The sequence below is a fragment of the Danio rerio genome, chromosome 25, assembly GCF_052040795.2.
Source record: "Danio rerio strain M-AB ecotype USA chromosome 25, GRCz13ab, whole genome shotgun sequence".
Classification (NCBI taxonomy): domain Eukaryota; kingdom Metazoa; phylum Chordata; class Actinopteri; order Cypriniformes; family Danionidae; genus Danio; species Danio rerio.
The window spans coordinates 22,925,375-22,941,153 of record NC_141045.1 but is presented as its reverse complement, the minus strand read 5'-3'; the positions used below and the strand labels follow the sequence as shown (position 1 = coordinate 22,941,153).

General features: G+C 35.8%; 1 protein-coding gene across 2 annotated transcripts in view; it reads left to right on the top strand.

Moving 5' to 3' along the window:
• dock4a (dedicator of cytokinesis 4a) overlaps nucleotides 1-15,779 on the top strand; it is a 199,006-nt gene that overhangs the window by 102,272 nt on the left and 80,955 nt on the right. For both annotated transcript variants that reach the window (XM_087312229.1, XM_087312228.1), the window contains 7 exons: nucleotides 1,295-1,420; nucleotides 3,993-4,117; nucleotides 4,232-4,394; nucleotides 4,541-4,647; nucleotides 7,283-7,439; nucleotides 12,700-12,797; nucleotides 12,870-12,953. In XM_087312229.1, the coding sequence (XP_087168355.1) occupies nucleotides 1,295-1,420; nucleotides 3,993-4,117; nucleotides 4,232-4,394; nucleotides 4,541-4,647; nucleotides 7,283-7,439; nucleotides 12,700-12,797; nucleotides 12,870-12,953 (860 nt within the window). The remainder of the gene's footprint in view (nucleotides 1-1,294; nucleotides 1,421-3,992; nucleotides 4,118-4,231; nucleotides 4,395-4,540; nucleotides 4,648-7,282; nucleotides 7,440-12,699; nucleotides 12,798-12,869; nucleotides 12,954-15,779) is intronic.

Genomic DNA, 15,779 nt, shown 5'->3' with positions numbered 1-15,779 from the left:
TTAAAATGATTATGTAAGTGAACTATTTGCATAATTATAAAAAATATAGTCAAATTAACAGTTCCAGGTTACAACAGTTTTACTAACTGTTTTAGGTGAAGTAAGCATGTCAATTTTTTTTATAGTATAGTACTTTATAAATGCAGTAAGAGAATTACTGGGTTTTCAGAAAAAAGTCAGGTACATAGATAGACAGACAGACGAACGGATGGATGGATAGATGGATGGATGGATAAATGGATGGATATGGATTGATTGACAGATATAGATGGAAGGATGGATAGATGGTTGGACGGGTAAACGGATGGACATATGGATAGGTATGGATGGACAGATATGAATGGATAGATAGATAGATAGATAGATAGATAGATAGACAGACAGACAGACAGACAGACAGACAGACAGACAGACAGACAGACAGACAGACAGACAGACAGACAGACAGATAGATAGATAGATAGATAGATAGATAGATAGATAGATAGATAGATAGATAGATAGATAGATAGATAGATAGATAGATAGATAGATAGATAGATAGATAGATAGATAGATAGATAGATAGATAGATAGATAGATAGATAGATGGGTGGGTGAACGGATGAGTGAACGGATGGACATATGGATGGATAGACAGGTAGATGTATATGGATGGATGGACAGATATGGATGGATTGATTGATGTATGGATGGTCGGATGGATAGATGGATATTGATGGATAGAAAGATATGGATGGATGGATAGATGGTTGGATGGATAGGTAGATGGATATGGATGGATGGACAGATATGGATTGATGAATGGATAAATGGATGGATATGGATTTATTGACAGATATGGATGGGTGGATGGATGGATGGATGGATGGATGGTTGGTCGGATAGATAGAACGATATGGATAGGTATAGATACTATAGATAGATATAAATAGATGGATGGATATACCTTTTTAGTATGCTAGCCACATATCATTTCACAATGTATATTTAGCTACAAGGAGGCATAAATATAAAAAAAAGGTTTACAAATATTGTAAACATGTATTTATTTTCCCTTGCCCTACAATAACCCCTTAAAAATTTAACCATATTCAGAACAGAAGCATGAATATTAGAATAAATGTCTGTCTGTCTGTTATGGATTTGAATCAAACATTTATTTTCTAATGCTAATCCTTAAATTACAAGAAATACATCTGTTTTAGTTGGTACTAGAAACGTATGTTTCTATATTTTTGTGTCAGATGTTACTGCGAAGGTTTATTGAAATGCATTTATGTTTCTTTTGCAGGCCTTAATGTCTCCCTCCAGCTACTGCACGGGGATATGGAGCAGATTCGGAAGGATTACATGCGTCTTTTCACCCGTAACGTCTCTATTACTAAGAGACTGGGTTTCTCCGATATCATCATTCCAGGTGGGATAATCACATTTGGTTTTCATTGTGTCGCTCTTTTACATTACATTACGTACATCATTTATGGTCAAATTGTTATGCAAATTAAATCTGTATTTTTTTACAATATCTTTTGTCATCATATGGTAATGTGGGCCGCTCAGTGCCATTTGTAGTATTGGATTAATCATGTCATTATGTACTAAACAAATTGGTTAGTCGTGTAAATACAGGCTTAACAGTAGCAAAATACTGTTTTTATTGAATTATAATGAACTTTGAGTGCTTCTGTTTCTTCCATAACACAAGCATATCTTCCAAAGATTGCAAGTCTAAAAAAAAAATCAATGCTCAACAAAATAGGATGGATTTTACAGGATGTTCATCCTTTGCTTGCTGTCACATACTGTCAGCACAACACAAAGTAACAGAATCAGACATGTTATGCCCCTTGTTTGACCATAATAACAAAAATACATTTATTATTTTTTTATGGCACACAATGCACTATAGAACATGCTAAAATGTGTTAATGACAAGCTAAAACATGTTAGTGATGTCCTAAATCATCTTATCAACTCTTAAAACATGTTGCAAGTGTGGTAGATTAGATGTTGGATTATGTGAGAGACATGCTAGAAATGTGTTAAAATGTTCTATAAACATGCCAGCAATTTGTTAAAATGTGCAGAATGTAAGTACTGTACATATGTATGGCCTTCAAAAGGTCTTTATTACGTTAGTCTTATGCAAATACCTACTGTACATTATTATCTGCACGTACAGCAATATGCAGCTTGGTCCAAACTTGGGGAGGCTCAACAGATGATATTTACAAAGTAATGTCATACTTTCGAAAATCATGATTGCAATATATATACAGTTCCATAAATATTTGGACATTAACACAGTTCTAACATTTTTGGCTCTAAACACTAGCACAATCCATTTGAAATGAAATGAACAAGATGTGCTTCACTGCTGACTTAATTTTGGACCCTTAAGAAGTGTGAGGCACATATGCAAACTGCTGTGATTCCTACACCGTTCACCTGATGTGGATGTAAATACCCTCAAATTAAAGCTGAGAGTCTGAAGTTAAAGCACATAGTTTATTGTTTATTTTCAAATCCATTGTGTTGATGTATACAGCCAAAAAACATAGAATTGTGTCGATGTCCAAAAATGAATGGACCCAACTGTGTATGTGTATGTATATATATATATATATATATATATATATAGTAAACAAAGTGTTGTAGTCACTTATCAATTATAATAGTGTAGTAAAACATGCTAGTGGAATTCAGATAAGCTAGTGACACATTGAAACTAGCAATAAGCTAAATTCATTCATTCATTCATTCATTCATTCATTTTCTTGTCAGCTTAGTCCCTTTATTAATCCGGGGTCGCCACAGCAGAATGAACTGCCAACTTATCCAGCAAGTTTTTATGTAGCGGATGCCCTACCCATCTCTGGGAAACATCCATACACACATTCACACACACACTCATACACTACAGATAATTTAGCCTACCCAATTCACCTGCAGCATGTCTTTGGACTGTGGGGGAAGCCAGAGCACCCGGAAGAAACCCACAGGAAGGCAGGGAGAACATGCAAACTTCACACAGAAACGCCAACTGAGCCGAGGTTCAAACCAGCGACCCAGCAACCTTCTTGCTGTGATGTGACAGAACTATCTACTGCGCCACTGCCTCACCCATAAGCTAAATTGTTGCATGTAAAATGTTTGCAGTGTTAGAAACTAGCTAAAACATGCTATAAATGTACTGATGAGTTATCTTCTTTGTTTTGTCTTTGGTGGTGTTTGGATATTTGTGTATGATGGATGGGCTAGATGGATTTTAAACTTCATTTAGCCATCAATCTAATTAAATTAATCATCTTAATTATACTTTTTTTTTTATTCAAGCTTTTAAAAGTAATCCAAATGTTAATTTCAAACTGGAACAAGCCAAACTTTCCCTTGACAAACTTTTTTTAAATACTTTTTTTATCAAAATATATTTATTTTGGATACTTTTGGTATGATTTTTTTTTACATTTTAGCTGAAATGAATTGTGAATTGCCAAACTAAATTTTTTGTCCTTTCAAGATTTTTTGTGTAGTGTTTATGCACATATGGGCGACGCAGTGGCGCAGTAGGTAGTGCTGTCGCCTCACAGCAAGAAGGTCGCTGGTTTGAGCCTCGGCTCAGTTGGTGTTTCTGTGAGGAGTTTGCATGTTCTCCCTGCGTTCGCGTGGGTTTCCCCCACAGTCCAAAGACATTTGGTACAGGTGAATTGGGTAGGCTAAATTGACCGATTATTATTAATAACCCCGGATTAATAAAGGGACTAAGCCGACAAGAAAATGAATGAATGAATGAATGCATATATAATATATACATTCAGCAGTAGTTGAGTATATTATACACTCCTATCAGTGTATCAACACACCATACAAAGAACAGCTTCGTTTTCAGCAGCCTCTTCTGATAGGCTGATTTCAACACCTGATAACTGCCTGAAATTGCTGTCCTGGTACAATATGATTCCTGAGATGCGGTTATCTTCCTCCTGCAGGTGAAATGAGAAATGATTTGTATGTGACCCTTGAGAGGGGTGAATTCGAGAAAGGAGGAAAAAGCGTGGCACGTAATGTGGAAGTCACAGTCTATCTGCTAGGAGCTGACGGGCAGCTTCTGAAGGTGGGAAACCACATCTTGAAATAAACTAATAGATCTAAATAACATGAATTACAGTAGGACTAAGTGTTTTATAATTAGGGTCAGTTTCATGTACCGTGTTCTTCTGCCTCTCAGGGTCTGGTTTGTTGTGGCTCTGGGGAACCTGGAGTGGATGAGCACCACTCTTTTGTCCTGTACCACAGTAACAGCCCTCGCTGGGCTGAGCAGATCAAACTACCCATTCCTCTGGAGATGTTTCGGGGCACACACTTACGCTTTGAGCTCAGGCACTGCTCCAGTAAGACTGCATTATTCACTTTACTCACATTTTTTTTTCCTTCAGATGAATTTTGCGTCTACTTATTATTCACTTCTGAGATTTTAGACTTTCCCATTATTGACTCATTTCACATACAGTAAGCACTGTTGTTTCTGCTCCACCAGCAAAAGAAAAAGGTGAGAAGAAGCTGTTTGGCTTCTCTTTTGTGCCGCTGATGCAGGATGATGGAAGGCCACTGCCTGATGGGACGCATGAGCTCATTGTCCATAAGGTAATAGGCATGGGTGCACTTTTTTTGGGTGCGATTCTGAAACTTTCAAAACCATACTGTCATGTTCATTTATTAACACCCATTTTTACAATATTTTGAATATATGTTGCATATATGTACATATATGACAGATTTTTATATACACTCTCTGGCCACTTTATTAGGTACACCAGTTCAACTGCTCAATGGAAATTTTTAATCAGCCAATCACATGGCAGCAACTCAATGAATTTAGGCATGTAGACATGGTCAAGACAATCTGATGAAGTTCAAACTGAGCATCAGAATGGGGCAAAAAAAAGTGATTTAAGGGACTTTGAGTGTGGCATGGTTGTTGGTGCCAGACTGGAGTATTTCTACTGAGATATTCATGCACAACCATCTCTAGGGTTTACAGAGAACTGTCAGAAAAAAGACAAATTATCCATTGAGGGGCAGTTCTGTGGGTGCAAATGCCTTGTTGATGCCAGAGGTCAGAGGAGAATGACCAGACTTGTTTGGACAATAGAAGATTGAAAAAAATGTTGCCTGCTCCAATGAGTCCCGATTTCAGCTGCGACATTCGGATGTTAGGGTCAGAATCTGGAGTCAACAACATAAAAAGCATGGATCCATCCTGCCTTGCATCACCAGTTTAGGCTGATGATGGTGGTGTAATGGTCGGGGGGATATTTTCTTGGCACACTTTGGGCCCATTTGTACCATTTGAGCATAATGTCAATGTCCTACATGAGTATTGTTCCTGACCATGTCTGTTCATTTTTATGACCACACTGTACCCATCTTTTGATAGCTACTTCCAGCAGGAGAACGTGCCATGTCATAATGATTTATCTCAGACTGGTTCTTGAACATGACTATGAGTTCACTGTACTCAAATGGCCTCCACAGTCTCCACATCTCAATCCAATAGAGCACCTTTGGGATGTGGTGGAATGGCAGATTCGCATCATAGATGTGCAGCCGACAATTTACAGCAAGTGTGTTGCAATTATGTCAATATGGACCAAAATCTCTGGGGATTTTTTTCAGTACCTTGTTGATTCTTTGCCACGAAAGACTAAGGCAGTTCTAAAGGCAAAAGGGGGTCCAACTCAGTATTGGTAATGTGTACCTAATAAAGTGGCCAGTAAGTGTTTATTTCAACATCTAAACATTCATTTTAAATGTGATTTGCACTTATTTTTTAAAATCCCAGATTTCTATTTGTGGGACAACAAGCTGGTTCTTTTGGCTGGATTGAATTTCGATTAATTTACTCCTCCTAGACAAGTTTTACAGTTTGCACAAAAAAAAGCTAAATTATCTAAAGTCCAGGCTAAAGAAAACAAAATCAGTTCTTGAGTAACATGTGATCAGATTTACCTAATACCTTACCGAAATAGATTTTAGAATACCAGTTACCTACAAAGATTTGGCATAGTCCCAACTAGTGGACAGGAGATATAAAAACTGAAGTATTTTTTCTTATAGTTTCTCAATTTCCTAAAAGATGGGTGACATTTTAAATTTGTTTTAAAATATTACAGTTGCATTGGTGCAATGTTTCACATTTTGTCTTTAGCAACATAAAGGTGCTCAAAACGTCAAAATGGCAGTACCAAGTTGTGGTAAAAAATGAAAAAGAAATTTTCAAAAATCCCAATGTTTTAGTGTTTAGTTTTGCCTATTGTCATCTGACTGGGCTTGACAGATTTCTTGAATACCAAGAACAGTAATACCAATCATGTATAATCAACCAAAATCTCTTTTTTTTTAAACTCCTCCTAGATTAGAGGTGCTTAACCCTGTTCCTGGAGATCTACCTTTCTGCAGATTTTAGTTGCAACAAATATTAAACAAACCTGTCTGTAATTATCAATTGCTGCTTCAGGTCCTAATTATTTGGTTTAGGTGTGTTTGATTAGAGTATGAGCTGAACTGCGTTGGAAGGTAGATCTCCAGGAACAGGGATGAGCACCACTGTCCTAGACTTTCACTAAATTCATACCAGATCATCTTTAGATCATGTCAGCAATTTTTTATTAAAACATTTGCATTATATATCATTTTTAAAATGGAAGTTGACCCTATATTAAAACAAAAACAGTTTCTATAACAAGAAAACTAAACATATTACTTGGCAATTAAAACAAATTTGCAAATAAACTGCAAAAAAAAAAAAATTATATCTTGTTTCTAGTCCAAGTTTCTTTTAAAAACTTTAAATTAAGAAATATTTTTAAACAAAAAATATTGTTTCATTTTTAAAACTAATAAGTTATAATTAAGTCAGTTTTTCCTTACTAAAAGCAAAAAATAAAAATAAATAAATAAAAAAATCTGCTAGTGGGTAAGCAAAAAAAAAAATCTTATTTCAAATCAAGATTATTTTGTTTTACCCTTCTGGCATATTATCTTGATCAATTTTAAGGAAAATCTCCCTTAATTTTTACATGTCCTGAAAAAATGCTTCTTGATTCAACAATGTTTAAATTTCTGTACCAGAAACAAGACAAAAAAAAAGAGGGAAATATTAATGATCTGTGCTCAATTTTAGGTAAACGTCTCCAAAAAAACCTTTTTATTTAGTAGCTCTCATGTTCTTTGTGTGTTTTTGTTTTTTGACTTCTTTTTTAACTTTTCTTCATAACAGTGTGAAGAGACAGCTGATCTTCAAGATCTTGCTCGGTACCTCAAACTGCCATTCTCCAAAGCCAGCCTTCAGCCAGGCAACAACCAGACAATAAAGAACAGCAAAGAGTCTTTTTGGATCCAGTCGTCTCTCTGCTCCACTAAACTCACTCAGAATGGTGAGATAGTGATCCTCTTCTGTACACACAAAAGCTCTTTTTTAATATGAAGGAGTTACCGTTTCAGGCTAAAAGTGTGTTAGAATTCTGTTTAGAAGTTTTTTTCTTCTGTTTAACGCAAAAGAAGGTATTTTAAAGAATGTTGGAAAACAGCAGACTTCCATAGTAATTTTCATTTCTACTATGAATGTGAATGATCCCAAAAAACAAATCCGCTGTTTTGTGTTCAGCAGAAGAAAAGAAAATCATAAACGTGTTCACAATTTAAGTGTGAATTTGTGCTCTTGGTTAATTACCCCTTAAATCTAATCTGCCATTCAATTCAAAAGATATGGCTGTCAACCAAATAAAAACTGTAATTTAATTACATTATGTTGCAAAAAAAATCACAAAAACAATGAGATATCTGAGATATTTCCCTCAAAAGAAGTTGTTAAATGTGAAAAACTTAGAAATTAGATAGTTTTGATTCAACATAAAATGTATTACACATAGAGGTACAGCAGCATCTAAATGTATATTTACACTGCGAAAAATGCTTTTCTTACTTACAGCTTTTGACTTGTTTCTAGCACAAAATTTTCAAATTATTTCAGTTTTCAGAAATAATAGGTTAATAGGTTTATTGTCCTTAAAACAAGCAAAATAACCTGCCAATGGTGTAAGAAAAATAATCGTGTTTTTAGTTTGAACTGGGGAGGTCAGGTGCAATTATTAGTTAATTATTTTTTTTTATAAGCAATTAATTAATTTCATGCATTAAAATAACAGCATCGAATTTCTTGCTAGCCTGTCAGAAAGCAGTGATTTCAGAAATGCCTTTTGGCTCCATATGGCCTCATCTCAGCATCATGACCTTGACATTGTGATATATTGATTGATTGAGCCCTTCAGCAGGTGAGTGTCATGGTAACAGTGGCAGAAAACAGAAAGGTCTGCGTTTTGGGCTGGAGATCACAGCGGGCTGAGCCCACACCTGCCTCTGTTGACCTTGGAGCTTCGCCCAGTGTCTCTGCGGCTCTGCTGCTCCTTCGTCCAACTGCACACATATCAACGGCCATCTGCCTCTTATTTAACCGAAGGCACTGAAACCAAATTAGACTCAGTTTGTATTGCATCTTTACTCAGTCACAAGCTTTAGGCTTTTTAATGTTTATTATGACATTTATATTCAGCTTGATCTTTGAACTTCATCGAGCTAATTGTGAACTGTAGAGGACAGTGCTTGGCTGCATTTAAAAATACTCCAAAACTGGTTGATTTATCAACACTTAATTCACTTAATTCATTGGGTTTTCCCAATCTTTAATGTGGTATCGTAGGTTAATTCACTAATAATGACAGTTGATTCACCAACAGCTCTTTCGCCAATCTTTTATTTGGTACCAAAGAATGATGAAGTTTGATTCAGCTGCAGCTGATTCACCAATCTGTAATTTGGTGTTAAAGGTTGATTCGCTAATTATGATGATTGATTCACCTGCAGCTGATTCGCTAATATTTTCTTTGATACCAAAGTTTGATTCACTAAAGATGAGGGTTGATTCACCTACAGCTGATTCGCCAATCTTTAATGTAGTATCAAAGGTCAATTTACTAAAAATGACATTTGATTCTCCTACAGCAGATTCGCCAATCTTTTATTTGATACCAAAGGTTGATTCACTAATGATAATGTTTGATTCAACTGCAGCCGATTCACCAATATGTAATTTGGTGTCAAAGGTTGATTCACCTACAGCTGATTCGCCAATCTTTAATGTAGTATCAAAGGTTAATTTACTAAAAATGACATTTGATTCACCTGCAGCTGATTTGCTAATCTTTAGTTTGATACCAAAGTTTGATTCACTAATCATGATGTTGGATTCACTTACAGCTGATTCGCCAATCTGTTGATTCACTAATGATGGTGGTCGATTCACCTACAGCTGCTTCACTAATCTTTTATTTGGTATCAAAGCTTAATTCACTAATGTTGATGGTGATCTATTTAAAGCTGATTCACCCATCTTTAATTTGCTACCAAAGTTTGATTCATTATTGATGATGGTTGATTCACCAGTAGTTGATTTGCCAATCTTTCATTTAAAGCAAAGGTTGAAATTCGGTCAAGGTCAAAATTTGATCGGTTTTATGCAGTCACATGATGTGATTTTGTAGGTTTACGTTTCCAGTCTGTCGCATTCACGTGTGTATGAATGAAAGTCTATGGAGCGAAAAGTGCAGTGTGATGACAGCTTAAATTTGACAGAATTAAACAGTTGTTGGTTTGCAGTCTTTAATTTGAAATCAGTTGTTTTGACAACAGTTGATTTTGCCAGTAGATGACTGACCAAGTCCATTCACTTATAGCGGTTAATTTACAAACAGTGGATTTAATTCACCTTTGATTGCTTCACTCACAATATTTGAATTGCCAACACTGATTCAGTTGATTGATCAGTGATGGATTTGTTGGCATAGGCGTAAATATAACATTTCTCATGACCAATTTTTTGAAAGGGACACAAATAATACAGTCAAATTGTACTTATATAGATGTTTCCCCGCAGTTAAAAATGGTATTTTTATCATTATTAATGTAGCACAGAGACTGTGTCATTATGGTTATTTTCAAAGTATTTCTCGGGTTCAATGTCAGCAGATTTTTCATCAGAACTATTTATTGCATTGTTTGTTATGTTACTTATGGTCAACTGACTGACTCCTGAAGCTGAAAAAAAGCAGGAAAAGATATTTTTTATACTTATAATAACTAAATTGTTTACATTACACTTGTTAAATCGACAGATCATACTGTAAAATAGTCAGCCTGTGATATTCATCTGCTGAATAGCCACAACTCAAAAAAATGTTCATTAGAAATTCTGTCATTATCCCTTCAAGAGCCAATATTATACATGAAATAGGGTCATATTTCGGTTATATAGATCTCCAACAACCTACTGAAATGCATGCTAGGTAAAAAAACACTTTCATGGTTTTATAATATGAATTTATTTTTACCTAATTATCCCAGCGACTCCCATATGAATCGTTCAGCGATTCATTTGTTCCCAAACCCCTCCTTAGCGCGAAGCTAATCTGTGCTGATTGGACCGATGACAGCCTGTTGTGTTTGGTCCCCAAGGTCCCCAACATTGATTTAGGATCCGATCGCAGCGGTCGCCCGAAACACGCTTCATAATAAACCTTACTCAACAGTGTTATTCAGACACCTTACCACCAAAAGCAGTGTAGTCAAACACCAGCATATTGCTGCATTCTTAACCATGACACACATTCAGTATTAATCCACACAGCAGCAAAAGCTGAAGTATTCTGAACCTTGACCACTGCACATCTGTAGGATCAGCTGTCGGTGGCCATAGCAATGACAAACGGCAGTAAAACGTGAGCTCACAAACGCAAATGAGCTCGTAAACAAGGATCACTCGAATCTCACCTGTACTCTACTTTGCCCAAATATCACATCCCCACCCAGCCAGGGGGTTGTAGCGCCCACCAGCGCGCAGCAGGCTGCCTTTGTACCTAATAAACTGGCCTTATTTTGCACGCACCCCTGGTGTATTGTCTGTCCATTCTCACAAGTCTCATACATCAGTCTTTTCTGATTCTTCCTTTAACAAACGAATGAATCGCCCACTGTAAGCGTGTAGATTGCCGAATCAATTATTTCCCTTCACACTTAAAATAATATCCAGGTAAGCACAGCATCTTCTTAACTCATGACTTCAGGATCTGTTAGTCTTTGCTGCTGTGTTAGTGGGTGGGGCGCAGGTTTAAATTTTCCCGACACAATTATGTTTCATAGTCACGTCACGCCGAAACGGCTAAAGACTCGTTATAAAGATGATTCATTCTAACCACCATGAGTCGACTCTTTTTTTAGATGAATCAATAGTTTTAAAATCTGCCCACTTTCAGATTTAAGCTTTAGCTGGATATTTCACTTCACTTAGATCGGTGTTACACACTACATGGAAGGTCATTTTTGAAAACTCTCAATAGGGGCTCTTTCAATAAAAGCACAACACCCTTACCACTGTATATTTGATTGACATTGACCCTGCTCTTGATTGACAAAGTCTCCTTTGCCTGTGATAGGTATTGTGACATTAGTATTTTCATAAGCAACCATTCTTAAAGCCAAATTGTATTTACTTGGCTTTTTGGTGCACTGAAAAATGATCTTGTGTCCATTTTCCTTTTCTCTGTAATTTTATCTAGTCAATGACAGTGCAATGCAAGTTTATTTATACTGTAGTAGATTGCATACAACGTGGTAATTCAAAGTGCTTTACATAAAGAACGAAAAACTATCATAAAAAATTAATCCCAACAATAAAATCAAGAAATTAAAAAAGGCTTAAAATTTTACTTAAAATAACCAAGTCACTTAAGAACAGAATATAAATCGATTATACAAAACATAAGCTGCGTCCAAAATCGCATACTTATGCACTATTCTACGCCATTTTGTAGTATAAATAGTGTAAGTAGTGTGTTCACACTGAAAAGTAAAAAAATAATAAGTGCACTTTAATTAAGATGAAATGAAGTGTGTAATGATGGACACTTCACACACTCAACGACTGCAGGTTTGCTTACGTAGCGGATGGGGCGGAGCTATCGGGCGCACATGTTGGATAACTTTATTTTGGATGGTGAAAGCTAAATTCTCTTATGAGAGTGATTATAGCGCCTCCCGATGGTGAATGCGGATATACCCATGGCAGGTATTATTTGATAATTCTGTCATTTATTTCACGGATTTGGCAACTGTCAAACGTCATTAGGGAAACGGTTTGAATTTTCACTTAGTAAAAAAACATTAGTGTGCCATTTGGTGTGTAAGTGCATAAGTACATAGTGCATGAGTGCATAGTGTATAGTGTGCCATTTGGGATGCAGCTATACAGTGGGCTCAGTTCGGGCCTAGCACAGTGCTCATTTAGCAAATGCACAGCTAAACTATATGCTACTTGTGGCCAATAATGTTAAATTAAAACTGTGTTCAAGTTAAAGTTAATTGAAAAATGGTCACAAATAAAACAATGCACGGGAAACAGCTTTGGCTTGTTAGTTGCAGTGCACTTTGCAACAAGCTATTGTGAACAAACTAACGTTAACTAGATAAGTTATATTTTAATCACTAATATAGCAGATTCATGGAAACCCTCTGATGGGAGGGGATGCAAAACCCAATATAAAATGCGTCCAACTAATAAGTGCACGTTTATTGTATTGTTTTCAGGTGACATGTTGGATCTGCTAAAATGGAGGGTCCATCCGGACAGAATCATTGACTGCCTGTCCAAACTCAAGGACATTGATGGCACAGAGATTGTTAAGGTATAAAACTCATACTGTAACTGCTAACGCTGCAGAAACTGGATTTTTTATAACAACTGACTGTCTCTACAGTTTTTACAGGACACTCTGGATACCTTGTTTGGGATTTTAGACGAGAGTCCCCAGCGTTATGGTCTAAAGGTGTTTGACTGCCTGGTGAGTGATGTACTTATGAATATGAATGTGTGAGATGTAGACACTGCGCTGCTCTCAAGTTTCCAGTTTCCTCAGATACGCTTCATATTTTGACTGCGAACTCATCCAAACTCATCCATCTCTTCCACAAGGAGACGGTTTCTTGCCGTTAATGAGTACAAGATGCTTTCCTCATCTCTCCTCCGGCGCGTTACCACGGTTACATGCCGAATATGGCAACTCATAAAATCCATCTTAGACTTCTTTTGCTGTAATCCAACTTCTGTCCTCATATTCTCTTTATATCAGGCAGAACAAAGCTCTTCTAGATCAGAAAGCACATTTTAAATAAACTCCGCATGATTGAGCGTTCTTTAGGGTTGTGTGGGAAGCGATTTATACAATAACTTGACTTTTTAGATGATGCTCTGGAAAACTTGATTTTGATTGGGCAGATGCTGTATTCTGCAGTCAGTTTTTGTCTTGGGCAGTCATTCCTTGTCTTTCTTCGTGTGCTGTAACAAAGGCAAATCTGCAACACAACTGATTTGCCAGTGATTAAGTCACTAAATATGAAGGTTGCTCTATTGGAGTTGATTCACCATGTGGCATATTTAGCACATTACATATATGGAATGTCACTGATGATGACAGTTTATTCTCAAAAAGTTGATTCAATTCACCGATTAAGAAATTTGATTCAGCTATATTATAGTTGATTTGCTAAGCATTGATTCACTGGCAATTTATTTGTTGGTTATTGATTCACCCATTGAAGTCGATTCCCCAACGTGGGTTTACAAATAGCGGCCATTTAATCAATTCTGATGGTTTATTCACCCATTAAACCTATTGTACCAAAAATGTATTTGTCTGCAGATTGATTCACCAGTACGTTGATTCACCAGTTGTAACAGTTGATTCGCCTACAGATGTTGATTTGCCAAATGTTGATTCACCAGTGGTTGATTTACCAGTTCAAGTAGTTGATTCACCTAAAGATGTTTGATTCAAAAACTGTTGATTTGCCAATGATTAACCAGTTTTAGCAGTTAGTTCACCTACTGTTTCACCACCTTGATAACCTGATTCACCAATTATTATTGTTGATTCATACCAAAAAATGTATTTGCTTGCAAATTGATTCACTGGTGGTTGATTCACCAGTTCGAATGATCGATCCCCCTAAAGATGTTGATTTGTGGAATGTTGATTCACCAGTTATAACGGTTGATTCACTTACTTAATAGAAGTTGTTTCGACCAACATTGATTGGCCAATTATACTGGTTGATTCACCCATTGATGTTGATTGAAGTTTCTGATTGGCTAATTGACAACATTTGAGTTAATTGGAGGCACAACTGTAGAGTAGTATTTAAGGAACTATAAATTGGCCACAAATGGGCCTTCCAAACAGACCATGACCCTAGGCATACTGCCAAATTAAAGTTAAAATGTGCTTTAAGGACAACAGAATGAATGTTTTGGAGTGGCCATCACAAAGCCCTGACCTCAATCCTATAGAAAACTTGCGGGCATAGTTGAAAAAGCTTGTGCGAGCAAATCTGATTCAGCTACACAAATTCTGTCAAGAGAAATGGGCTAAAACTCCTTCAAACTATTGTGAGAAGCTTGTGGAAGGATACCCAAAAACATTTGATCAAACTTATACAGTTTAAAAGCAAAGCTAAAAAAATACCAACGAAATGTATGTAAACTTTTGACTGTCTAGAAATTAATAAAAATTAAATGTAAATCATTTAGGTAATCCTAACAGACCTAAAATATTAAACGTTTAGTATGATTTACCATCAAATATATATATATATATATATATATATATATATATATATATATATATATATATATATATATATATATATATATATATATATATATATATATATTTTAAATGGTTATGTTCCTTTTTTAGAGTATATGCAACCGTCTAGTTTCAACTGTATATGTTGATTTGCCCTACAGTGATTCACCAATTATAATAGTTGATTCCCCATTAAAGTTGGTTAAATTCGATTGCAGATTGATTCACCAGTGACTGATTTACCAGTTTGAACAGTTGATTCACCTACAGATGTTGCTTTGCCATTTGCCAAATGTTGATTTACCAGTAGTTGATTCACCAATTATGGCAGGTTATTTACTTATAGAAGTTGATTTTCCTAACATAGATTCACAAAGAATTTCGGTTGATTCACCCATAGAAAATAATTTACCAACATTTTTTGCCAGAAGATTGATTTACCACTGGTTGATCCAGTACAATTTATAGAAGTTGATTTGTCCAACATTGATTCAACAATTATAATGGGTGATTCACTCATTAAATTCAAGTCTTCAAAGTAGATTTAGAGATAGTGGTTGATTCAGCAATTCTGATGGTTAATTCACCTCTTAAACTTGAATTACTTAAAAGGTATTTGGCTGCAGATTGATTCACCAGTTTGAACAGCTAATTTATCTTTAGATTTTGATTTACCATATGTTAATTTGCTAGTGGTTGATTCACCATTTATGACAGTTAATTCACCGACTTTATAGATGTTGATTTGCCCAACCTTGATTGACCAATTATAATGGTTTACTATAATGGTTATCTTTCTAAAGTAGATTCACAGTTAGTGGTCGATTCAGTAATTTTGTATGTTGATTTACATATTGATCTTAAATTACCAAAAAAGTATTTGTCTGCAGATTGATTCACCAGTTGGAACAGTTAATTCATTATATGTTGATTTACCAAATGTTGATTCACCAGTGGTTGATTCACCCACAAATGTTGATTTGCAAATGTTGATTTGCCAATGATTGATTCACCAATTTTGAC